The sequence below is a fragment of the Mugil cephalus genome, chromosome 7, assembly GCF_022458985.1.
Source record: "Mugil cephalus isolate CIBA_MC_2020 chromosome 7, CIBA_Mcephalus_1.1, whole genome shotgun sequence".
NCBI classification, from domain to species: Eukaryota; Metazoa; Chordata; class Actinopteri; order Mugiliformes; family Mugilidae; genus Mugil; species Mugil cephalus.
The window spans coordinates 8623308-8651263 of record NC_061776.1 but is presented as its reverse complement, the minus strand read 5'-3'; the positions used below and the strand labels follow the sequence as shown (position 1 = coordinate 8651263).

Here is a 27956-nt window from a genome sequence, read left to right as displayed (position 1 = left end):
TCAGCTTTTGGACAACTGCTCTACTTCCTGAGAAATTACATCTATCTTTCTAAAACGGTGGACAAATGAGCGGTTATGTAATTTTTTCACTTTGCAAATTCATGCTGTGGGCCAGATTAGACCCTCTGGTGGGCTGCTTTTGGCCCCGGGGCCTTATGTTTGACTGCTCTAGTGGATAAGTGGTTCTAGAAGATGAAGAAAAAAATAAAAATTAAATGAACTGACTAATACATAAAGACAGACAACCATTCATACTCACACCTTTGGCCAATTTAGAAGTACCCAGACAGAACCCAGGCAGACACAGAGAGAACATGCAAAAAGAAAGGCCCCAGTAAAACCCAGAACCTTCTTGCTGTGAGTGCAACACCACTGTTCAACTCTTGATCATTGACCTAAAACAGTGGTGGTAGTGGATTTTATGGGACCACACTGAAGCATAGTAATCCTTTGACCCAAATGCTAACATGCTAAGAATCTCAAAATGACATCGCTAACATTTTATTCCTGAGCAAGTAAACGTGTTTACAATATAATCTTATTTATCGTGCTGATATGCTAATGTTTGCTAATTAGCACAAAGTATGCTAATGTTCAGTCTGGATCGAGTTTGATGCTCCCAGTTTCACTAAAAATAACATTTTCTGCTTTTATATCTTTTGAGACACACAAACGGTGGCCACACTTGTACTGGTTTCTAAAACTGACTAGATAAAAACTTGTTAAATGAAATAAATTGGCTAACAAAATTATTAAAAAAAGGGAAAATAGGTGTAAGCTGGAGCTCTAACAATATAAAAAAAAGAAAAACACCGTCCTTTTCATGGTGAAATGAGTTTTAAATGTTACTCACACGGTTCATAGAACAATACCTTGTTGTGAAGAAACCCAGACTTCATGGTTGATAAGCCCATTAGTCGTCCTCTTATCAGACAAAACGCCTCGAGCAAAAGAATCCTGTCATTACCCATGACCTGAGCCAAAACCTTCACTCACAGCTTCACAGGAGAACACAGCGTTTGTTTTGGTGTAAAAAAAAAAAAAGAAAAGAAAGAAAAGAGTCTGATTTCTGTATTATTCAAAGTGAATAAGAAGCATCTTGGAAATTAACACCTTATGCCAGTGGAGAGGTTTATCTTAACCAGTTTCAGTCGGCGACATTAGGGAACAGGCTTTTACAGCTCACAGCCCTTTTTCCCTCAAAGAGAAGTTAAAGCCTGGCAGAGTTAGCAGCGTGTTTCACTCGCTGGCTACATCACGGCCTCTGTGCATCTATTCTATTCACAGCCAAAAAAACATCTGTGGAGATTTATTTAGAGGAAAAAAAGCAGAATAATAAATGTCTGAAGGTCAGAGGAGGTGAGCGGGAGATTGAATAGGTTTGTCAAAAGTGCGCCATTTTTTTTTTTATGGCTGGAACAAAGAGCAGAGACACAGTGTGACACGAGTGTCAGACTCCGATAGCTCCACAGCCTATTCAACATGTTAATGGGATGCCTGTCCAAGATCGGGGGAGTAAAAACCAAGGATTAGCAAAACAGATGAGGACCAACTTAAGAGATTTCTCCAGGGACAGAGATCAAGACAAAGACCTCAGATCCAGAATTACACACAGAACTGCTGATTATCATTGATTTGAAGCTCAATAATCAATTAATCTCACCCGTACTGCTGAATAATTTAGAGCAGGCTCCTCGAAGACGTCACACCTGAGAGAACTTCACGATAGGGTGTAATGCCAGTAACCGGGGTACTATTAAGCTTTCCCCGGCCGCTGCTTAAGACCCACTGGGTCGGGCTCTTTTACAGTAAAGACGATTTACGGCGGCTCACAAAGGAATGCGATACGACCTTAATGTGTAACCCGCTCCGTTTGCTCCCGGTTTTACAGGATTCTTACAGCACACGCTGCCGTGATTTCACATTTCCATGTTCACTGCAGCACATTATGACGAGGGTAAATGATGCCGCACACAAATCAGAAATCTGAAAGGTGTGACAGATGTAATAATGAAGTGATTATTCTTTGTTTGACACATTTACACAAGGCCAGGCCGTGTGTAGATACAATTTCCATATCAAATACGGATTCCGCGTATATATTCATGTGCGAGAACACAGTGCTTCATTTGTGTACTCGTCGATGTAGGACAGACCAGAGGAAAAGATAATGTATAAGGTGAGAGGGAGAATTGCAGGTGGTCTTAAAACAATGGAGGACGGTCTGGCCCACTCAGCACAGTCAATCTTTGGAGGCAATTAAGGACCTTTAAAACCTTTACAGGCTGCAGTTTCCACTCGTCTGAGTCATAATACCACTTAAAAAGAGGTTCTTTATGATTCCAGACCTTTTTTCGTCTTCTGTGTCACAGTAATTCAGTGAGAGTTGTCAGTGCATAGAAAGGTACATTACAAACAAGGACTGGTAATACTTAGTTCGGCATACTTTTAATGCAAAGAGGCTCAAAGGCTGAAACTAAAAGGACTCAAGACGTAGCCCCTGATAATTCACTTCATCCACGGTAACATTGTGGTAAACTATAGGTCCATGAGTTTGTTTCAAACAGAGTTTTATAAACAGGCATTTTGATTAACTTCTAAAGTATGCTTGGTCCAGAATAGATAAAAAGAAAATACCCCAAAGATGTTGAAATGCTCCTAACGTGTATGACACACCAAACCATCATCAGAAAAATACCACCAACAAAGGCGTCATGTCGCATCTGACTGGACCAAAAGGAAGAGCTGCAGTTAGATCTGAGGCTAGGAAGCTAGGAAGAGTCATTAATTCCAGTTTATTCATTATAGGCGATCGTGTTGTGAAAATATTTTGTGTATTTGAGTGTTCGGATGAGATGGAGATGAAACAGGAAGAGCCTTCCGAGCTCTCTCTGACTGTCTCTCATTCCGACGCAGATTCAACATTCAAAGGTCCCACTTTAATAAATGCCAAATAAAGTCGCGGCAAATACATGAGAAATATGTCACCGTGTGCAGCTTTCTTTCTTTCCGTCTTTGGTAAAACAAATATCTTAGGGTTTTCTAACAAATCGAGACACGATGTGACGTGTAGATCACGATTAGCAGATTTGCTAACTTTAAAATTGCAGGGAAACGTTCATTGGTTAGGAAATAATTTGGTAATATTAGACATTTAACGGTGTAATTTCTGTGTTTACTTCAAAACTATTTTATTCTTTGGGTTCAAAGGAGAGAATACTTTCAGTATGTGAACTTTCGAGTCTAAAATACAACAGTTTCCACTTGAAACACGTCTTAAACCTTCTCCCCACGGGATTAGTTTTACCTGGGGATCTCAGGTCATTTGTAATAATCAAGGAGGACGTCTATGATCTCAATCCCATGGAAATGGTCCATGTCCGTGATGTGTAAAGTAAAAATTACACCGCAAATTACCTGACACATAATTCCCCTAACACAGAAGTCCTTTGATAATACTAACCAGTGCGAATCGACACCTCTGTAATTTCGGGGTGAGTTTTTACTTTTTTGAGACTTGTATTTGATTTGCTGCTTTTTTTTCTCTCTTGTCACTTAATAATTATGAAGAGTGTGACATAAACCAAAGTTTGGACAGATGTTAGAGTACAAAGTCGAGGTGTCGCTGAGCTATACACCCGTTTAGACAAATGAAACCATTAAATCAATCATTAATGTGTTCATGGTCAAAGGTGGAGCTGATTTAAATACTGACAAGTTGTTGATAATTTCTTCCCTGGGATAAATAGTATCAAAAATCTATTTTTATCATCCATTATAATTTTCAAAGTAATTAAAACGGTCTCTGATGCGGTGGGGTGAGATGGAAAGTAGCAGAGCCACAACGACGGAACATGAATTTGAGTAAAACACAGAGTTTGCTTATCCCGTGTGAATGAATCACATGAAACTCAGATGTAGTGGGTAAAATATAAAGGAGGTCGTGCAAATAGGACTAATAACTTGTAAAGGAACATTTCCCTGCAGCTGTTTGAATGCATGTGATAGACTGGTGACCTGTCCAGGACACTCACAGCCCTGTAAAGGATAAGCAGTAAGAGATAATGAATAATGAATGTTTGCACCATGCTGCACCACTAATGGCACAGCGTAATTTGACGCACATTAAAGCGAGGCATGTCTCGACATCACCGAGGCTCAAAGAGCATCTGACCGGAAAGTAAAGCGCCCCAATTCCACACTGGACGTCTCTCGGCCGGGATTACTGTGATTTGAGTGTCTGTGCGTTTAAAAAGCGAAAAACAAAATACGAAAGCGGCATGTTGGCTGATGGGAAAAAAAAACAAAAAAAAAACACATACACAACACAATGAGAGCTGGTGTTTGTCAAGCAAAGAAAACAGATGAATTATTATTTGTCACTGGCAGAGAAACTCTCAGAATAGCCGGGCACTGCTCTGTTTGCAGAGATGAGGGCTCGACAATTTTACTAGCAGATTCTAATGCTGCTGCCAAGAGGTGATTGCTTCCCTTTTCACACAGTGTGTTGTACAACTATAATCTGAAGTGACTAGTTCACATCCAATTTAGGGCTGAACACATAGCAGAGCATCACTGACAGGATGCATTACAGCTGATGCTGCGCAGAGTATTATGGCCCCACTCATTCTTCTTGCTTAGGACACTGATGGGAGATCCATCTTAGTCCGGCCCTCGACAGTAAGTGCATTACTCGACATCACGCAGGGAGTGTTGTCTCAAATTGCACTGCAGGCCTTGCGTTTTATGGCTTGGCCTGTTTTGCAGATTGCTTGATTGCGGCTGCACAGCACAGTGAGCCAGCGAGAGCGAACAAACAAAGTGTGCAGCCGGCCAAAACATCAGAGAAAAGCTTGTTTAAGTTGTACGCTGTTAGAGGATCCATGAGACATGTGAGAGCATGTTATCTGGTCTGCTGAGAGACTTAGGATTCTGCACCTGCCGCAGTTAAAATGTCAAACGCCGGCCAGGGAAAGGAGAAGGAGGAGGAGGAGGAGGAGGAGGGCAAGTGGTAAAAATTTACAGCGGTACACCTGTGAAATATTCTCACGCCTGACCACAGCGCGCCGTATTTCACACACACTCACCTTCACGGCAAAAACACCCGGCTCCTGCGCGAAACACGAAACGCCGCCCGCCAACCGGGCCGAGAGTCGCGTTAATTGCTTTTATTCGCAGCAGTGATTCGGACAAAATCACGACCCCGCCTGTGCACACGTATGGCCGTCTGTGGACCTGATTAATGCGAGCACAGAAAATATTTGCAAACCATTAGCCTCGCCAGGACGACACATTCTCCTTTGCACGGCACACAACGAGAGTATTTAATAAAAAAATAATTCGAAAGATCTAATTTAAAATAGAAAAGGAGGCAGCACTTCTGATGACAACCCCCAAGTAAAAAACACATTTTGATTTATTTTATTGTCGCTGTATTATCACACCAGAGCCCTTGTGAAAATGCTTATGGAAAGCATACAGTAAACAAGAAGCTGTGAGACTAGAGACACTGCTGCACAGCCTTAATACGAACTGACACACTGTGACGCTCTGTGTTATGAGGCTATTTTATCCCTTTAGGGTGTTATTTTCTGAAGCCACGCAGGCATTTGATCTAATAAGGCTTATTAGATCAGGCCAGCCTTGCTACGTGACTAGCGGTGCAGGTGTGCGTTCTAGAGATTTTGCCCAGTGGAGCGCGTTCAGTCGCCGCGAAGCAGAGCAGAAAATGCGTTTTCAGTTTTCGTGGCTGCGGGGCTAACCCTCACGTCTACCCGCGCTGGCTGCCGGCCGACTGGTAGAATCACTAATTCATGCAAGCTGGACATGATTCTGTTAGCGACCAATGCAGAGAGACTTTACCCAAGAAGCAGGGAAGCTTCTATAAAAGGAGGAACGGGCACATGTGTGTCAGGTTTGAGACAGAATTGACTTGAAAGTAAAAGTCATACGCCGCTTTTTTCTGCTACAGAAAAATCTAATTAAATCTGAATCTAGCCCCTAAAAATAGGGGTCTGTGTTAACATGACAATGCCCGAGCACAAGCTCCTTAAAGAAATGGTTTTCTTTATGGTTTGTTGTGGAAGGGCACTCGGCTAAACTCAAAAAGCAACGCATCTTAATTAGGTTTATATTTAAATGTGAGGGATGAACAGCAGATTTAAAACTACTCAGGGAAAATATTTAATCCTTTAATTTAGATTTTTAGAGCAACAGCGTGCACCGTTGTTACCTAACTGGAATATAATAATCATGTAATCGTTCATCTCTTTGTCGTGAGAAAGTCACGCTGAGGAGAAAGTTTGCAACAGAAACATTTTCATTCACATTCACAGGGCATGTCAGCTTCAGCTATCGAGCAGAAATAAGTGCAGGTTACAAATCTGCACCGTAACCACTTAATGCACGAGTGTGCTCAGACCAGCTTCAGAGTCAGGTCTCAGTAATGCTCATGTGTCTGAATGGGAACAAACCTCTTGTGGAAATCCCTCCTGGAGATCAGAGGCTGGTGCAGCAGCATATTAATGTCGTGTATTTGACACGGAGAGAGAAAAGTAAGGGAACAACTTTATACTGTAAAACGTGATCTGGTCTTGAACAGAAACTATTTCGATGAATCCTTTAAGACCTTAACATCCGCTGGTGGATAAAAAAAAGGGAAAGAAAAAGTTTGCTGTATTTGAACTACCGTAACTCACCAATGGGCAAAATTCACAGTGTGACTGAGAAGTTGTGGTTTCTATAAAAAAATAAAAATAAAAATAAATAAATAATGAATAGAGAGCTGTTTGGTGGAATTTGCTGGTGAAGATGAAGTTAGTTAAACCCTCGAGATGTCACGAAGGTTTTCCAGACAAAAGCACAACTTCCCAGTGTTCTGTGAATTACGGTAGTTTAAAAAACGTGTGATTTAATGGATCGCCGACAATCAGTTTGGAAGGGTTAATAAAATACAGCCATAACATTATGACCACTGACCGTCTTGTGATAATACAACGTCCTACTGGGAAACTTTTGGACCTGGCGTTCATTCATGTGGATGTTAATTAGAAATGTAGCACCCACCTAGACCAGACCAGACCAGACCAGACCAGACCAGACCAGACACCCCCAAAACATAGCAGTGACACTCACACTGGATGTCAGCAGCAAGATGCGTCCCTGACACAGACACACAAATGCTTTAGGAACAACTAAAATGCACTAGATCCCAACCTGATCAAGCATCTATGGGATGATCCTTAAAGGCCCCTCGCCTCAACCCACAGGACCCAAAGACCCCGGCTAACAACATTCAGGACACCCGAGTTAACTCACACTCTCTTTGCGCGGTTGCTTCTTGATTGAATATTAAATGGGATCCTTGACGGTGCTTCTTGGCTGGGACAGCTCGTCATCTTTAGCAGAAAACTAACATATCAGGGTGATACCAGAAATGAAGCTGAAGCTGAAGCTCAGCGATGAAGCAAAAACAATGAATCTGGTCGGTTGAAACAGCTAAATGACAACAGTCAATAATAAAACCACTAAAACTCACTTTCTGACAAAGGTTTTAGATTTTTAAAGAGCAAAGATCACAGGAGCTGTGAGTAAAACTGCTGCTTATCACAGAGGACACAAGGATTTTTGCCTTTTTGACATTCTGAATGAAAATCCATCGGCCAAAATCCAGCATCCCTTCCCCCCGCTAACAGTTTTGCTACCATCATCAAAGTGTCATTACATCATTAGGATAAAAATGCAAATGGCCTTCAAGGAAGACTGCACTTCGCCTTCAGCTGACACTTTGCTTTTCATCCACCGACAGACGCCTCATTTCTCTCTCAGATGGGGTCACGAGAACACGGAGTGTGCCGAGCCGCCGATCCCCCCCCCCCACTCTTCCGTCCGGAGGCGACACTCTGATGACTTTCCCCCGTTCCTCTTGAATCGGCCGCCTCTGACCCGACGAACAGCCACCCAGAACGCAGAGTTATTTGTGTCTCGGGGTTTCCAGTGGCTTCATTTAATAAGATAATTTCACAGCAATTACAAGCTTTAAACGCAGAAATGTAATGTCATTACACGCTTGCTCAGTTACAAATCCTTGGTTTGGACAGGGCGCTGCGTGCTCAGCGCTTGATTTTTAGGGTTGAACATAGTGGAAATCATAGCTTTATGCGGAGAAAACACGACGAATCCTCCTGCTCTCTTTACTCTTTAAAGGGTCGTCGTGATAAGCGCGAAATTACAGCTACGTGGCGATGCAGCAGACACCACCGCTGTGCTTCAATCTCCTACGTGAACCCACCACAGCAGTTCTGCTATCTGCTTCTCTTGACATCCGGAACACAAAGCAATTACAGACACAGTCACGTACACCTGTAAACACAAGACTGCGCACCGCTCGACAGTTATTGACATTGAAGCCAGCGACTGCTCTCAATCACATCAGCGCACGGATTTCATCGACAAATTTCATCACATTCCTTCATTTTCAGTTGGAATATTTCTTCTTTATCTGACACATTTTAGAGCTACATTTTTTTTTTTTTTTTTTATGAAAGCACAATGAAGTGACAAAGAGGAGACTACCACCTCTGTACGGTGAAATTAGATTTTCTATCAAATGATACAACAAATAAGGCTTTTTGTAAACAAGTGGAAGCATTTCATCAACACATATTCTCAAAGTAACAGCCACAACATTAAAACCACTGACAGGAAGTAAATAACATTGATCATCTTGTGACAATTCACTGTTCTTCTGGGAAACTTTTGGACCTGACGTTCATTCATGTGGATGTTACTTAAACATGTAGCACCCACCTAGACCAGACCAGACCAGACACCCCCACCGAGGTGAACCAAGAAAATGAATGTCCTCCCCACCTTTGTCATGTACGTACTTTGTTCGTTCTGAGCTTAATAGAGGGTATGGACGTGATGTCACAGCGAGCAGACGTCTCCATGGTTACAGCCACTGAGTAGCAAAAAGTGATGGTTGAATGTGAAGATTAGCAGCATTAGTTTGAATCACGGGCTTTAATAGCACCCAAATTGTACCATTAATTTAAAAAAGGTGAAGAGCTGTTGTGCGACTGACTGAACCAACAGATTTGAAAAGCAGACGGAGAGATATTTTTTACAGATATCTGCCAAAGAAAAGAGAAGTGAATGGATCGCTGCATTATTACGAAGAAACAACTGGAATCCAGACACAGAAACCTGGTGTTGTGGTTCACATTTAGTGTCAGGTAATATTAATTCATGCTGTATTTTTTGATGAAGTCATACTTTAAGTTACTTCTTAAGTCACGTTGTGGAGGGCTGTCAGATAAGTTACTGAATGTTGTTGTTTTGACGTAGTTACGGCCGACAGTAACTATTTCAGTTCCAATAATAAATAGCAATAAAACAATATTAATATTTGTGATCACTCTTCGTCATCCTTTTAACATCTGGTCAGACACTACAGTGTTGTATGGCTAACGTTACTTCTCAGTAAATCTCTTAGTGTTAGCATCTTTTATTTAGCCACATTGATCATAATGAAATGACTAAAAACTAACTTAAACGAACTGAAACTGAGGCTAATCCACTTCTCCAAATCCATGCCACTTTGTGTGGGTTTGGTTGAGTCCACTTTCCTTTAATTTGATCTGATAATCCACATGTGATCGTTTTAGACCAATATGGTGCCGCATCCAGTAAACAAATCCAATACGCCGGCCTACATGGATCCAAAGAGTACCGACGAATATGAGGTAAACACTCTTGAAAGTCCTAAAAATCGAACAAACGTGTTCATAAACAGCATTTAACAACAATGTGATTTTCCACTTACACGGTGGCATTCTTACTTAACCTCCTGAGACCCAAAGTTTTGTTTTCAACACATTTTTAATTTCTCCAACATACTGTATTTGTAGAACCTAAGAAGTATAAAAACTGAGCACCATCTTTGAGCAGGAAGTCCTCATATGTGGCCACAGGGATTTCATTGTGTAATACAATAAAGTCACCAATGTGCATGAAATGTGTAAAACTATTTCAATACCTGAACATTACTGTGTAAAAACAGGATTGCAAACAATGAAGTCCTAACGTCCTCAAATGGGTACTTGCTCATTAGCGACGTTGAAGCTCGTCGTGGATAGAATTTCTTAAATTTACACATGAACGAAGAAGTTTCAACAATATAATACGATCAAGTTTTGTACCTTGTCCACTTTTGTCCTGTGATCAGCTGTAGAATGAATGAATGTATTGTCCCATTGCAACCGCTAGATTTTAGACAAAAGCGTCCACTTATGAGGACAACAGGTCTAAATGGAGCAAACTAAGCTGCAACAGACCTAAAGCTGACGTCCCCCCCCCCCCCCACCAGGAGGTTAAGCAGGATGCAGCCTGATACAGGCATACATTCAAAAACAGTTTAGGAACAACAAAAAAAAAACAAAAAACAAAAACAAAAAGGTGTTGACCTATTCAATCAAATGAATTCAGTAAATACAATCACTCAGCTACCTTCTTGTTCCTGCAATTACAATCTGCATAAAATTACACTTGACAACAACAACAAAAAAAACTTGTTTACTTGCCAACATTTGAGGAATTAGCATGTCTCGTTTGAAGCAGGCGTATAACAAGCGTCAGAACAAAAGCTCGGGAACGAACTCGTTTCATCTAGAAACCGACGTGAAAAATCCACATCACGCTTTTAGGTAGAATTTAACTCTTTGACTTTGTTTGCTTTCTTTTCTAAAATGGAAAACAAGCGCTTTCTAGATTTCTTAACTGGAGACAAAGATGCAGAATCCAGATCTGATGCAGTCTAGTTGTTTTCCCCCATGGGTCTTAGTTTAATAATGATTGTGTGTCAATTGGCCTGATAACTAAGTGGATCTGAGGTGGCCCAGGCATGTACAGGCTCTGCTCGTTTTCAATTATTATATTTTTCATTTTCCTAAAGCATTTAAAAAGATTTAATTCGCTCCTTGAACATTTGTTATTAATATGATGCTGCGGACCTGAAAACTAACATCATGCATCCCTCTCAGCTGGGGACTGTTCGAGTGGAGCACATTTCGGTCGAGTGTAATTATACTCTAATCTATTCAGATCGTGTCTCTCTACTTTGTTTTATTTAATTACTTTATCCCCCAACGGGTTAGGGTCCAACTCAGAAGACTACTACTTCACACTGGCTCAGTTCAAACCAACTGAAGCTGCTGCACAACCTGGAAAAAGTCAAAAGCAGCACCAGCTGAGATTACATGAATGTATTTTGATTTCTATTCAGCGTAGCTCAATTAAAGCCTTTAAGTATGATTAAGTGTCAAACTAGAGCCAATACTCAGACTTCATTAGGTTTATTAGGTGTACAATGTAGCCAGCTCCTTCACAGGAAATTAAAAAAAAAGATCGTATTTCAGGTTGTTGAAGCGTTTACACGTACGAGAGCTTTTTATTCCAATGAGTCGCCGTCGGCTTTTAAACCAGAAAATACACCCTCAACTCCTGAAAATCCCTTTGAGAGATTTCTCCTGTTCATTCTGTTCATGGCAGCTTCACATGTCGGGTTGAAGAGCTGTTCACATTAACAAATATTGAGCAGAATCTCTTAGACTGTGGATTATAACACAGAAGCTGTCAAACTGAATGGTGTTTCATTTGAAACTATTTTAGGATGAGTAAGCGCTGACTGCCAGGGGTGCTTACACTCATATGAAGTGGACGGCCGGGGATTATGAAGCATGATTACACAGCCGTGACATTCACGCTAATAAAAACAGATTAATATAAAATTCTCCACGTGTCTGGAGGCCCACAAGAGGGGAGCGTGTCTTATTAAGTTCATCTGAGATAAGAGTGACTCACTACATGGTGAATTGCAGATGAAACATTTTTTTTTTATCAACCAACCAACAGATAAAATATCAACGTTTTGTTTGTCTTCTATCAAACTTATGACTCCCTGTATTTTTGCCAGTGCTTCTTTAAATTAGAAAATCCCCTTTTAATTACAGGCTACACACTCTGGTTGTTATCTTTTAACAACCGCATCAAAACAAAAAATAGTTCTCCACAAATCAACCTCTGCAACCTGAGATGTCTTCTCATTTTAATATGACATCTCAGCTGTAGTTCATTGAGAAAGAGGTTGATACTTTAAACTATCGTAGGTGAAATCAAGTCTTCTAATTTCAAGCCGTAAAGGTCAGCGTGGAGTTCTTGACGATGAGCTTCTGACTAACATTTTAATTAGCAGGTACGACACCGACTAGTTGCCAATGACGTCACTAATAAAAACACAGTAGAAAGTGATGCTTTGCAACAATGAAATCTATATTCTTGACCTCAATACATATGCTCCGAATGGACAGCTCATGTGATACATGGTGTGAGCTGCAGATACGTATAAACTGTATAAATATACAGTCACAGCTTACATGCAATGGAGAAAATCGAATAACTGACGGAAACACGTCCTCCTCCTCCACACTAGGTGGCGATATCTTGTCAGTGGATTAATACCATGTTAATACGGCCCCCTTTCCTATTACATCATATAATAATCCAGAGACGTTCATGCGGCAGGCCACATTTCAAAGAACAAGGGACGGATAGTAGTACAGCTTTTGTAATCTTCGACATAATGTGCGTGCTACTTAAAATACACGTTTCTAGGAGCTTCTACCATGTTGCTGCTCAGGTGGTTCTTCTACCAGCTCTGTTTACCTTCTTCTTCTTTCTTGGATGTTTTGTTCCGGGGTCATACTCCAGCGCAATGGTTGCGGAGCTTGTACACACGCGTTGTCCAGTTAAAGTCCTATTAAGCGTACACATGCCAGAAAAAATCGATTTCCAATTGCGTTATCTGCGTGTCTTAATCAGATAAGGAGATTTTAGTCGGTTAACATGTAACGGTTAAGTGTTAACATGTGTAAACATGTACTTAAGTTCTCCACTTTGGATTCTTCAAGACGGATCAAGGCAATAATAATAGTCTTTTTTTTCATGTGCATGTAAAAAACTTAGATGGGATAGTGTATCCAGGTTAAGTATTAACCTTGACAATGAAATTGACCATCAACTTGTTGATGTGCAGCCTCGCGGGACATTTAGTGAACTTGTTAACTGACGGTCATTGAAAGGATTTAAACCGTTCCTCCGCTTGCGTTAGTGGATGTCCTTCCTTTTCAGATGAGTGTGCGCTGCAGTAGTACATTTGTTGTACCTCGGGACTGACTTACAGATTCTGCATGTCACAGTTTTTCCAAACACTTGATGAACCACTGCTAGTTTGCAAAAACAATAACACACTGAGCTCCTCACCTGTCTTCTCTGAGAGGTCCATGCTGTTGTTATAATGTGACCAGTGACTAGCCCACATTTATTTATTTATTTTTATTTCACCTCTTTTTAACCAGATAAAACGACCCATTTAGATTAAGACCTCTTTCACAAGGCTGGTCTGGCCAAGAAAGGCAGCAGCACACGTTCCACAGATAACACACAAACAACAACCATCACGAAATAAATATTAAAGCAGAAATGCAAACCGTTTCGTAGAAACAAAATGCAGGAGTGGTGACTTCAGTAACCATTTGAAAACACGGGCACTGCTGAATGGATTCCCATTGTCTGTCTCTTAGAATAGAGTGAAAGGCCTCAAATGAGAGAAGTTCAGACATTTTCTGTTCTAAAACTAAAAGCTTTTTTTCCCCCCAATGCAGTCTAAACTCCAGGAACAGCTAGGTGCAAAATGCCATTAGATCTTAAGGTGTAATGGCTTTTAGTTCTCTGAAGAAAACAACATAAATAGTCAGGAACAAAACCTAAGTCATCCATTGTATAAATCATCTTACATTTAAAGAAGAAAAGCCAGCGTTAGCATCAACGATGCTTTAACCGTCATGGCACAGCAGCAAACCCACTAGTCGACCAGTCTGTACAACTCTACTACTACTACTAGGTGCAACAGGGGTTATGCATACGATTATATAATTACACAGAATGTATTTTCTTTTTGTTTAAATACCTGATGATTGTGAGCTTACATGGGTTAATCCTGGGTTAATGGGTATGATCCTGAACAACATCTGTGTCTTCTTATTTGAGATTTTTGATTAATTAAATATAAAACTGGATGTGTTGCAGAATGACAGGGGAAATGTAAACTAAGCCACACAGAAGAAATTGTATTCAGAAACACTTGTATTCTGTTATGACTGGAGGTCAGTCTATGGACATGAACTGCAGAGTTATATTTTTGCTTTATTTCCATCTCAGCTAAACTTTTAGGTGCTGTTTTCCTACATAAATGTCCTCATACCCTCGTCTGACCTGAAGGCCGCGTCCAACCATTTGATGGACAGCTGTGTCGATAAGCGTCTGTGACCCTAGTTTAATTGGCGTGTCCCGCACCGTTGCTGCTAGACGGACCTCTGTCCACAGCTTTTCTGCTGACTCAGCATGTTGGACTGTGCATCGTTGAGAGCGCTCACACTTTATTGGTTGTTCTACTCAGATAACCAGCGTGAAACAAAGTAACAAAACTAAAGATGAAGTTCAAAGGGCACACATAGGGCTGGGCGGTACAACGATCCATACACAATACCGGTATATATTTTTAGTTAATATGAATTTTTAATGTACCAACATACCAGTGTATTTGATTACACAGCATTTGGAACATACTGTTTCAGACCATTTTCAATGTAGCGCTTCAAGACACTCAAAACACTGGAGCGACTGTGTCACTGTGAGGTGAAGATGGAAAAGGTCCAAAAAATGAAGCGGCAGAACGAGAAGACTTGTGCCAAAAAAAAAAAAAAGTGCTGTGTTGGTTGTTTGGGGGTTTTTTTTAGGGTGACCAACTCGTCCCCAGTTTCTGGGGACTGTCCCTGTTTTGGATGACCTGTCCCTCGGCAAAAGTTGTCCCCAACAGTGTCCCAAATTTTGAAGGTTGCATACAGACTACAATTATTACGGCAGCTGGTCGCGTTGCTATTGACATTACAGACATAGCAGTTAAAATACGTTTGAATATAAATAAATATGTCAAAAATAAATTAACCGCATTTGTCCCTGTTTCTTCATTTCATCTTCATCACATTTATTTATTGTTTTTTTCAATCTCAAAGCTGTAAATGTCCCCAGATTTCCACATGAGCAGGGAGTCCTAATGCTATGCAAACCGGTTTTACTACTAATGTGGGATTATTCTACAATATTTACTCATCATGACAGTAAAATAGTCCATCCTTAGTCAATCTACTGCATTAATTCTAGGGATGGTCTGATCCGATCCACCGGATCGGTATCAAGTCGGATATCGGATTTTTATATCAGGACCCGTCCGATCTGATCCAGCCCAAACTAATTAAACTTTGTTTAATTAAAATTGTTTTTCTTCGATTACAGTGTTTTAATGACCGTGAGAAGCCAGAATCGCATTCGCATTGAAAACTCGTTGAATCGTCCAGCCCTAACTTTACACTAACGGAGGAGAAAAGTCGAACAGCTGAATGCAACGTTTGCAAAACGAGTGTCTCATGGGTTGTTCTGTTTTTGTTTTGGTGCAACAAGTCAGGTGTATATAGCCGAGAGTTTTTTTGTTTTGATTGTGTGTCTTAAGAAGCCATGTGTAACTTCTACCTACATTATTCTAGTGGAGATGCTTATTATTATTTTATGTTAATTCATAAAATTATTTATTGCAGCTTTGCAATGTCATTGAGGTATAATGTGACTTTTCTGTTCATACACTGAAATTATTTAATTTAATATAAATATTTGCACCAAGTTTTATTTTATATCAAACACTAGAACGGTGCAGCTGGTGCAGTGTTTACGAATGCTGTTAAAAGCTATGTGAGCTTTAAGTTTTAATGAAGTCACAGCATAACTTCAGCTGTGGTCACATATTTCTTTTCTTTCTTTTGGGGCTTCGAGGCTGCAGTATCGGTATTAGATGCAAAAAAGTGGTATCGAGCCATCTCTAATTAATTCCTCTCTCAACCTGATTATGCATGAAAAAAATAAATAAATAAATACCGTGAGCTTCCAAGCTAATCGTAACTATTCGTAAGGTATAACTGGTTTCCCCTTTTGAATTATGAATACAGACTACTGCCACCTGCTGGTGTGAAGAGTTATTTCTTTTCACGTCGTTGCAGAACGTATGAAGCAGCTGGATAGTGGCCTTGGTCTCTGTGGTGCATAGTTCAAATGCAAATCTTTTGGCCTAGACACAGGCGACGTCTGGCAGCATCACAGTCGGGCTTCGGTTCTTTGATGCCAGTTTGTTGTGTCCAGTCCTTAAATATAGTTCTGGATAAATCATGTGTGTGAGCACGAGTGGGATCAGCTCGAGATTTACATGACAAACATTTCTTATTACCGCGTATACGAACTAAAAGCATCTGTTGCACACGTGGGACGAATCAAATCAAATCAGATGCACAAGCAAATCGGCAGAAATCTTTAGGAATCAGCGGCGTGCTGTGAGTTGTCAGTTACCCGCAGACTCTTCCAATCCCCATGACAGAAAGCTTTGGAGAGAGCAAGTCTCAGATGCTGTTTTTTTTTTTCTTCTTTTTCTTTTGAAGCACACAGTTGCCTTAAAGTCAAAATCACACTTGCTCTGTTTGCATGGTTGTGAAATGCCAAGGATTTTAAGGTGACATCTTATCATCTGTCAAAGCCATAACAAAACTTCTTCTTGCCGGATATGTGGATCAAGTGAAAGGAACAGATTCACTCAGCCAACAGCGCCACAACTAGAAAACATTACAAGAGTTTTATGCTGGTCAAAATGCATCATTACAGTCTTAAAAATAAATCGAAAAAGACTGAAAAACGTTCAAACTTTACTTGGTAGTTTGCAAAACATATGGTTAAAAGTAGTTAAAGGGATGCAACACTCACGTGACAGACTAGGAATAGGCCTTTCAAAACAAAACACGCAGAAACGAGAGCGAAATAAAACCAAATTGTCAGTTGTACAAAACGACAAACACCATTTAAAAAAAGAAGGAATTACATTTTAAGTGAATTTTGCAGGAATTGTGCTTAAAACAACCCTCAGCCTCTCAAAAAGCAAAAGTCATACATTATTTACTGAGTAATCAGTTGATTTCTGATTTGGGTCTTGCTCATTTTTAATTAAAATATTCTCCCGAGGTGAATTATCTCATAGACGGCAAAATCTTGAGTGCGGATCGTGGCACATTCATCAGATGCTGGTTAGTCGATTTTAAAGGTTTGGACGCAAACATCAACAAATACATTCAGGAGCTTTACTACATAGAGCTTAACATTAACATAATCAATAAACATGATTCATTCATTAATTTTCTGTAAGCGTTTGCGGGTTCCATCCTGGACGGGTCGTTTTATATTTATATTTATTCATTTTAATTGAAATGGCAACTAATACTGGGGGATCCTCAGTGGACTAATTTGCTTCCTCTGCACTGTACTTTTTCCACAGACATTATAAACCATTAAATCCTTGGCTGTGTTACAATAACCTAAAAAAAAAAACTATGCTGCACAAGTTTGTGGATGTAAACAAAGAAATCCTGTAAAGGTTCAGACGTGACCTACATTCTCACACTGGAGAGGATTACTGTAAATAACTCACACGATCGCACAATGAAGGAATGTGTCACACCTGTGAAGGCGAGAACATCCTTATCCACCTATATGTATGTATATATATATATATGTGTGTGTGTGTGTGTGCAGTGAAGGAGCAGCTGGCTGGGAGGCACAGACCCAGGTCACACAGGCCCAGGTGGCAGTGCTATAAAGTGACAGCGTGATTAAAGTCCTGTGTCGTCGCAGGGTCTGTTATCTACCGCCGCTAACAGGGCTGCGCCGATACGCTCCGACAGCTGGCGACTGCAGCTCAGGAGGTAGAGCTGATGAAAGGAAGAGATTCGACACGGGCAACTTTCAGCCGCAGTGCACAGTTACATGAATCATATGTTCAAAATGACCGTCGATTACACTAACATCCAAGTTTTTTTTTTTTTTTTTAATATATTATCATAGACTTTCTGAATGGAAAAACACGTGCTCTGTAGGAGACGTCTTCAACATTTTTCAGGTCAAGGACCCCAAACTGATTAAGTTTAGGTTAAGTTGGGACCCCTTACCTACTATATGTGTTCTCTATTAAACTAAATTAAATTTAATAAAATGTGTTGGATTCATGTTAATGTGTATTTAAAGAAATTTACATTTTTTGGTTGCAACTTGTACGCGATGACATTAAAATTCTTTTATTATAGAAACATGTTGTAAGACAAAACATTTTTATTTCTCTGAAGGTAATTCTGCAATTTTTTAAAGAAAATGCATTTTGATTGGGGTCTGAATTCAATTTTGTCATATTGACTTGAGCCAAAGCTTCCAGTCTTTACCGCAGAATGTAGAAATATGGACAACGTCTCTCCACTTTCTTCCACTGGCCAAACCAACTTTATTTTCCCGGGGATACGGGCAGAGCCACGCGGAGCCGTGATATCGATGACCTGCCCACACTTCCACCAGACTCACTCGCATTTTCGTTCAATTAATACTTGACTCTGCCACTAGCCACTTTGTGCGGGCTGAATTTTATAAACATTTGTTAATTGTAGTTTTCTCAAACGGCACCTGAAACAATAAATGAAATGCTAAGTGACTGTACGACACTACAACTCCCATGAGCACTGTGTGCGTACGGTGTTTGGTCAGTGGTCCATTCGTGACTGATGATACATTAGTAAAGCGGTGGAGCGATAATGTGGAGACATATTAAAGGTGTCAGAAAACCCAGGGAGGAGACAAACAACAATCAACTGAAAAGTTGAAGATAAAATGCAGGATGGGGAGACAAAGAGGTGACTGGTAGTGACCATTATGTCACATCCTGTTTCTATAGCGTCAAAAAACGAAAAAAAAAAGAAAAAACTACCCAAAAACTGGCACTTGAACATGCATCAACTAACAAAAAAAAATAGTTTGACATTTAGTGTTTTAGTTTGGCACAAGTCCCACCCACTAACATCGAGGGGGTGGAGCTTATGACCTATACTGCAGCCAGACACCAGGGGGAGCTCTACTTGCTTTGGCTCCATTTTTGATGAGCATTTCGCAGTCCATCTTTTCACAGTCCATGGTCTTTTAACAGCACTCTCCGGTCCTCTTCACAACATCGTTCTTACCTCTTTTTGACCTCTTGACTTAAATCAGCTTGACTGCGGTGATCATTACCGTAGCTCCTTTTAGATCATCATAACCCCTCCACATCCAATTCTCCCACGGTTTAATTTCCTCACCTCTGTCCAGCAGTGACTGATCTTCCTGACACAACGTTTGAATTACCGGCTCGGTCGGCCGGAGGATCAGTCGGTGCTGACGACGTTCTTCCCCTTGATCAAGTAAGCGAGTCGGGAGCTGCGGTGGCGCGCCTCTGCGGCTGCTCGCGGCAATCTGGATAATTAGAGTTGTGTTCGATCACTGTTCCATCTCCGCCGAGCTGATGATTATCCCTGCACCACGCAGCGCGACAGCAGAACCTGGCAACGCGCACGCAAATAACCACGCGGAGGCACCTGAGCTGCTGCTGCTGTGTTTTTGAGAGCGTCTCATTAGATATTAATGAATATAGTTTGCAAGGACACGCAAAGAAAAAATAAATTGACAGCGTTTTCTTGTTCTCTGCCGTGCACGGCTTAGCCACAGAGTTGTATTACCGTCTTATCTCGACATAAAGACAGCAGTGATTCCCTCCTCTCCCTCTGATTATATTCAAATACAACGTGTTGCTGCTGCTTTTCAGGCTAATTTAGAAGCTGTTTCCATGGACACTAATCACGGCTCAGTATTTAAAGTTGTTTAAGTCAAAAAAAAAAATAAAAAAGATGAACAGGCAGAGACGGGAATACACAGACAACCCTCTCAGTGCTCATTACAAAGTCATTGGATGTGGTTCGTCGTTACACCTCGACTTTGGCCTGTGTTACCAATCAGTAATGATTGAAGCGCCGCCTCCCACCCTGGAGCATTATGTCCTGTAATGAGATTCTTCTCCCCCCAGCATCCCTCCCTAATCCCGCCGCCTCTATCTGTGCTTCGTCGGCCTCCGAACCGCTGAGCCAAGCTGAACGCGGACACTCTACATGAAATTCGGTGTTAACTCCACCATCCCGAATAAGAGCGAGACAATGGAGCTGAAATGGAATGGATGCTACGCCTATTACCGGACATGTTAATCCTCTTAAAGAAGCTAAGAGAGGTCTTGATGACGTGAGAGAGGCGGGAGTGTAGTATAGTCAAAGAAACGAGGTTCATCCAAAAACAATCATTACTAGTTTTCTTTGGGGGATTGATAGATGAAGAAATAAGCCGGTGGGCCATTTTACCACAAAAATGAACTATAATCACAAAGTCAACACTGATCTGCGGCTTGAGCCACTTGCTCTTTTTGGAAATTCAGATTATGCCAAGATGCTGTCAGCGAACTTGTAAGACCATCGGCATCTGGGGTACTTAGAAAGACTGCCAGGCTCATGCTACTGCATTAACCGGATTTTCCCCAGACCAGTATTTTGGCTGATGTCTACTACAACTCAGGCAGCGCATCCTTCTGAGACTCCTCGTAACAGCTCATTAAAAAAAAAAGGAAAAAAGGCCTCTAGTGCCGTGTAGAACGTCTTTGGAGGCAAAGTTAAGTGACTCGCTTTGATGGAGCCTCATGAAAGCAACGAGCAGACCATCGACATCTATAAGACTGATGTTATAGCGGCGAACAGAAAAGTCGGTGTCTAAGGAGTGACTGGCAGGTCTGACAGAATTCAGCGGTGCCGCGTCAAAAAAAGGACTGGACTCACCTGTCTTTCCCCGTCTCCTTCTTGAAGACCATGTCGCAGTAGTTCATCCTGTCCTCGGTGGTGACGTAGATGCGAGCGTGGGGGTAGTTCTCTGACGCCTGCCGCAGCATGTTGTACACGATGCCCTTCCCGTCCTTCCTCATGTTCCTCAGCGGCCCCCACACCACGTAGACGGTGTCGTTGCCCTGGCCGAAGAAGTACTGGGGCTTCTGCAGCAGCAGGGGGACGCTGGTGTGGGAGACGACCCTCAGGGTGGTGCGGCGGCCCACGTCGTGCTCGAACCCTCGCGTGGGCGCGTTGTTCATGCGCCAGATGCAGGGGGAGCGGTCGATCTGCGGGCCCGCGCCCTGCCCCAGCATCTGGCCGGAGCTGGACACGATGCTGCACAGCTCGCAGTTCAGCTTCAGGGGCTGTGGGAGGGACAGCGACGCAGTTACAACGAGTCTCCCTCCATTTACGCTCTTTACTAGGAGATTAGAGGTGAGTTATGCTTCCTGTAGCCCCCAAACAAACATTTAAACACATACAACGATCAGGCACAACATTATGACCACCTTCCTAATACTGTGTATGTCTCCCCTCAGAGAATGGACATGGACCATGAGTTGAGGTGAGGGACCTCTGTGGATCATCCCAGAGTTAGTCAGGCTGCATCCTGCTGCTCCCATGAGGGAGCGTCATTGCTCTGGGGTGGGGGTACCTGGTCTGGTCTATGTGGGTGCTACATGTCTACATCATCAGGGGTCTTCAACCTTTTTCAGGCCAAGGACCCCCAAACTGATGGAGACATTAAGTAGGGACCCCCTCCCTACGATTTGTGTTCCATATTAAACTCAACATGTGCAACAGTAGAGTTGTGGGGAAAAATTAAAAAAAATGTATAAAGAATGTCTCATCAACTAAAGATTTGACGACCCCCTTGCAGTACCTCCGCGGACCCTTTAGGGGTCGTGGACTCTCTGTTGAACACCAATGATCTACATGAACATCAGGTCCAAAAGTTTCCCAGCAGAAAACTGACTTGTTACAAGATGGCGAATGTTACTTAATCTTCTGTCAGTGGTTTTAATGTTGTGGCTGGATGCACCATTTAACCATTGGCTGTTCAGAATAACCTCAAGTGTCAACTCAAGTCTTTCAGTCGTTAGTTTTCCAGTAAGTTCGCCCTCAAGTGCACATTTCCACATTGTATCCAGTCCCCAGTTTCAGGTTTACTGTTCTAGTTAAAGGAACAATAAGCAATCTATAACTTTGATCAATTCCTATCAGTGCCGCTTCAGCAGGACCGTGGCACAGTTCATACAGCACTGCCATGGGAAATCTAGATAATGAGAACAGAGACCAGGGAAAGGAAATATATCACCGTGCAAAATACTGCAGTGCTTTACCACCAGCTCCTGTAGGCTGAGAATGAGGCCTTTTATCCTCCTCGTACGTCCTCCATCACGGAGGACGTAAAGCTGCAAGAAGGTTTGCAGGAAAAAAATAATATATCGTAAGACTATACACTTTAGACTAGATCAATCATTGAGCCACTGATCGAGCTAATGGCCATCGACTCTTTCGAGTACTGGAGGATTTGTGTTGAGAGACAAAAGGAAATCTTAAAAAGTATAATGTCCTTTTTATTAAAGATAAAAATCACATTAAGGCCTTTTCTGCTGAAACAACTGGCTAAAAGTTTGTTACTTTCCACTGCTTAAATAGTATAATTTAAAATTAATACTGAGCTGAAGTGTTTTTCTTCTACATCGTCTCAGGTTACAGTTTATGTGATACCTTATATGTGTTCAATAATATTATCAAAGTGATGTTTTGGCAAGGGGTCTGTGTGGTTAGAACATTAAATAAAAAGCATTTTGTAATTATTTATTTATTAAAAAAAAAAAAAAAAAAGTCGGCCAGGTTTTACGGCCTCCTATAATTTTCTTTCCTTCTTAAGATTGATGTCACGCTGCCCAGAAGTAACATAGATTAAGTTAATTAAATACGGGACCTCAGAGGTTACAACTGCCAATGATACAGAGTAGAGCAGTAAAGAAGTTACGTCATTTATCTTATTTTTTTTTTTTTATATATCTTATTATGCTTTACTGGAGGAGGGGGATTTGTAATGAATCTTCAATAAGAGCACTTAGCTTTGAAAAAAAAAAAAAAAAGCCCCTCTTTGAATCCGAAATGGAAGATTTTCCTAATTGAAGCTTGGTTTGTTTTGATGAGATTAAACTTACTTAAGTGAATGAATGCACGACGAAGTTAGAAAAGAAAAAAGCAGCATGTCTTGACTAAGCCCCGCTCATCATTTGCTTAATGGAGGATAACTGAAAAGTCGCCGGTTTGAATGCAGATTGAATTTTTTGCTGAAACTCTTTCTTGCGTGTCAGTCAACAAACAACACATGGACCATGACATGGTTAATTCTATTAAAACTATTTGGCTAACCACCACTCACAACTCATTGTTTCAACTTACACAAAATCAACCGCTTAAAAAAAAAACAAGAACCAATATAAAAGTGTTGATTTTCTGTTTTTTTACAGACAATAAGTCAAACGTAAATTACTCTGAGCTTAGCGTGCTGTTATTGCTTCCCCTCTCATGTATGGATTCGATTAGGGGGTTAAGGAATGATCTGCGGACCCGGGCTGGTAGCTTTGCATTAACGGGGTGGTTGAGACACACATCGACACAGCCCTGAGCTGTCAGCGCCTCGTCCATCATCTGCGGCTCCCCTCGGCCCAGCTCATAACTCCATCACGCCTTTCAGCACACACAGATTGGCCGGGCTCTGCGGGGAACGCCGGCTGGCTAACTGCATGTGAGACGTAGCTGTGGCTTGTGGCTGGAAAGCGGTCGAACAGATGAACCCCTGAGCAAAGGACATAATCCACCGCTGCTGCAGCTATTTAGAACAGGTTTTTAATCAAACTGTACGAAGCACGGAATTGATAAAAAACTGTATTTTCTGAATTAAAAGCAGTTAATTTAAAAACAAATCTAATATAATTTACACATATTAAACTTAATATAAAAATCTTACAGGATCCCTTTTATTCAGCGTGCACTAGACTCCAGCTCCCAACAAATCAATGAATCATATGTCCTGTAAATCAATAAAATGTTACGGCCTCCTCCTCGGAGCAGCTGTGATTCATGTTACAGTTTCGTGTTCACGACGGAGCCATTTCGCCATAATCGCAAACAGAGTGCACTTTTATAATCCCAATAATTCTGGCTCTCCGATAAGAACAAAATCTACCCTGCAAAGGCCCAGATTTCAATGAATGAGTGTGTTCGAAAACATAGTGGGTTATTTATTTATTTATTTGTTTTAAAACGAGACCTGGCCATCGTTAAATCACGGCACTGGGGTGTGAACCTAACCTTGACGTTCATTAAAACGCTGTAAATGCGATTAATTAATAAGAAATAATTATTTCATTAAAGTGCCAACTATCTACAGGTAGGATGTCTCTCTGGGGCTTAGTCCTTCTACTTAAAAATTAATTGATTAGCTGTAGCCGTGCATGGGAAAAAGTGTTTGAACCTAGTGTTGGTGGAGAAATGTAATGTTTATGTGCAACATGACAGCAACAAGAATAAAAAGTTACAAATACTTGAACCTAATTTCAAAAGCTCTTTTTTCTTTAAAAACACCTAACAAATTTGTGACATAGTCATACTAAGCAAATGTTAGAGTGCTAACAAGCTAAATGCTAATGCTAAATTATTGCAACCTCCCAAATCGTGTACACAAAATGCGGGACAGTCAAGAGTAAACATGAGTAGGAAGTTGTGAGAAAGCGGCTGCTAGGCAACTCTAACACTACATAACAACTTTTCTTCTCAACTCACATAGCACTGTCAATGCATGCGCACATGTTGACGTTGGTCTTGAAGACTACCTGGCATCCATACCAGCAGGTGGTAGCTATCTGTGTTCATTATTCAAAAGTGGAAACCTAAAGTGCTGCTGTTAGCTGGGAGGCTAGGAAGCTAAGACTACTGCAAATGTGCTACAGAGTTGGCCTCTCCTGAGTCACGCTGTTAGTTGGTTTATAGTTTATCCCTTCTAGATGATCATGTTAGCGTGAAAATAGTTGTGTATTTGAAAGTGATTGCGTGGCTGTAGCTCAGCTGGGGTTCACAAAGCTGAGGGTTAGCGGTTCGATCCTCAGTACACGGACCACGTGTTGAAATGTCCTTGAGCGGAGTTGAGTTGCTCCCAGTGTGTGTGGGGGCGAAAACATACTTTTATTGGAGAGTCTTTCCTGGTTTTGATTTGAGCATTTGTGTGTGTTGTATTACCTTTGTCTTATGCACCTGTTTTTATTGCAGTTTTGTGTTTTTGTGAAGCTCTTTGTGATGTTGGCATTGTCCTTGATGTCCTCAATCAAGACACTGAACTTTGAGTTGCTCCATGTGTCTGTCAATGTGTGTGATTGTGTGAATGAATGGGTAGAAGTGTCATTGTGACTGTAAAGGTCTTCGAGCACCACTAGGTAGAAAAAAGTACTATATAAATAAAAGACCATTTAGCAATGAAGAGATGAAAAAGCCTTTGAACTAATGGTCGACTAATTCCTTCAATGATTCAAGGGTGAAGGATTCAACTGAACTGTCTGAAAAGCTACAGCCTGGTACGGAAGAGAATTTGTGTCACCCATGAGAAAAGAAAATGAGAAGAGGTAGATTTCTTTTCATCATGCACTTCGAGAATAAAGTCTAATTTTTGAGAAATGAGTATCATCCTTATTCATGGCGAACGTGAGATCTTTGGCAGGATGGATGAACTGTGTGCACTTCTTGGGACCCGCAGGGAGCAGTGTTTGTGTTTTGCGGAGACCTGGCTTCATGTGACTTCCGGGACCACAGTGCGTCTGTGCCCAAATAGGGACATGCTCATGAGCCTCGGAGTTCACGTCCCACCCTCAGCGGACAAGGCAACAGTGTGAGACAATATCCAGGCCACTATTCACATGCAACAGTCCAATATAATATATCAGCAATATGGCTGAAAAATAGGGTTAGGGTTATTCACAATACAACTTTAAATTCTTAATATTAATTATTAATTAAGCCCCAATACTCTTCTACAGAGTATCGTTTGAAGGTTGACTTTTTTCTCAAAATTTTGACTTTTTTGCTCAAATGTGTATTTCAACTTTTTTCTCAAAATTTCAACTTTTTTCACGAAATTTCAACTTTTTTTTGCAAAATTTCATATTTTTTCCCGAAATTTCAACTTTTTTCTCAAAATTGCATTTTGACTTTTTTTCTCGAAATTTAAACTTTTTTTCTCAAAATTTCCCCAATGCTCTTCCACAGAGTACCGTTTAAAGGTCTGCTTTTTTTCTTGAAATTTCATCTTTTTTTCCTCTCATTTTTGTTTTCTCATGGGTGGCCCAAATACTCTTGCGTACACTGGTACCAGCGACACAGGAAACGCCTGAAAAAAACAGGATTGCAGATTCTCAACAGTGGCCAAAACTAGCCAACAGTCAACCATCGGCTTGGTGCGTCACAGCCTTAAGTCTTTAGTGACTGACAAAAAGATTTAAGGTTCACTGTTTAGAAACAAGGAGCTAATTGAAAGGCATTTAAAAATAATGGACATTTGATCCACTGATGCAAGACATCCTAAACTGTTATGATCATTCACATTATCCACAAAGGGATCCAAAAATAGAAACCCATCCTCCCATGTTGGCTATTGTGTATTTTTCCAAGGACCTTAATTTACAATGTTAAGGTGAAAATGAAAACATTGAGTTTGTCTCTAAGACTGTGATAGACTGGAGGCATGAATGTAAAGTGCCACAAGACAAATGTTTTCTATTTCTCCTGAAAAGCAGAGTGGGGATCATTTATCACACATGGAGACAGACTCAATCAAATGAGCAAAATAAGGCAGGCCATTCCCATGCGGCCGGGTTATGCATTAAACATGCTTGCGAGAGGTTTCTAACACCTCAAATGACACCCTGGCTGTGGATCATGCAAGATTGCCTCACAGTCCGTTATATTACGGAATTTTAAGGTGTTGCTGCAGGCGTAACAGAGGCTGACAGCTTGCACAGCAGGCTTTCACTCCGGACGTTATCACTTACGACAACCGGAACAGGAGCATCACCTTGACCAGACTTCCACAACTCTGTCCACACTTCGTCAGAAAAATTTCAGGAGGAACGCTTTTGACACTCGTGTTCCAGCCAATCACTGCTCTTTCTGATTTAGAGAAATCACTTGTGAGGGAATTTGAGCCAAAAAGAGGCCTAATTCTGCAGAAGCTGCCAGTCCTTTCCAATAATTTGCATATATCTCCGTGGGGAGAGGGCAGTGATTTAGGCAGGCTTGTCTGGAGGCAGAAGGAGGTGCAGACGTAGAGATTGGTGTATGGCGTGATTGCCTCTGGGCCCGTGTTGTGTGGATGAAACTCTCTGGAGGCGGAAGATGACGCTCCGCATTAATCTACCAATATCAGCTTGCTGAATATGAGGCATCCACTTCTCATGAAGGGTTCAGTAGCGGTTGCATGTCCAAATCTAGACCTAAAACTGAAAGCACACACTTTGAATCCTCGTTCCACGTCAGCTGCAAATGTTGCACGCAAGAATGATGATTTTCTTGTGTGACTAACCAATATCCAGCCGTACATTTCAGTGGGCTGTCTCACCAAACAACAAACATGCAGTTGCTTGTTTTTTTTTACATTTTGATGTGCAGGGAATTAAAAGGCTTTGATATTTCAATTTCCATAAATTGTGCTGGGAATATAACAGCACAGAGCTGTTTGAAGGCAGAAGAATAGGATCACCGACATGGCTTTTTGGAATTACAAAGAAATAATGCACACAAGAGACCACAAACTGGCATTTTCTGGTCCAGCACAGAGAACGTGGTATAATAAACTAAGAAAATCCTTAAGGTGTTGCGTTTGTGAGAGCACAACCTTCATTATGGAGGTGAAGCTGTGCATTGAGAGGTTGATGCTAATAGATGGTTACAGAATATGAATGCACCATAAAAGAAATAAGAACTGACGTACGCACTACGACAAAAGTAAAAAGCATGAGAGGGTAA

General features: G+C 41.2%; 1 protein-coding gene across 1 annotated transcript in view; it reads right to left on the bottom strand.

Annotated features, from left to right (window-relative positions):
- The window catches only part of st6galnac3 (ST6 (alpha-N-acetyl-neuraminyl-2,3-beta-galactosyl-1,3)-N-acetylgalactosaminide alpha-2,6-sialyltransferase 3), an 86912-nt gene that overhangs the window by 24531 nt on the left and 34425 nt on the right, over positions 1-27956 (bottom strand). Inside the window, exon 3 of the mRNA XM_047590448.1 lies at positions 20874-21283. Coding sequence (XP_047446404.1) covers positions 20874-21283 — 410 coding nt within the window. The remainder of the gene's footprint in view (positions 1-20873; positions 21284-27956) is intronic.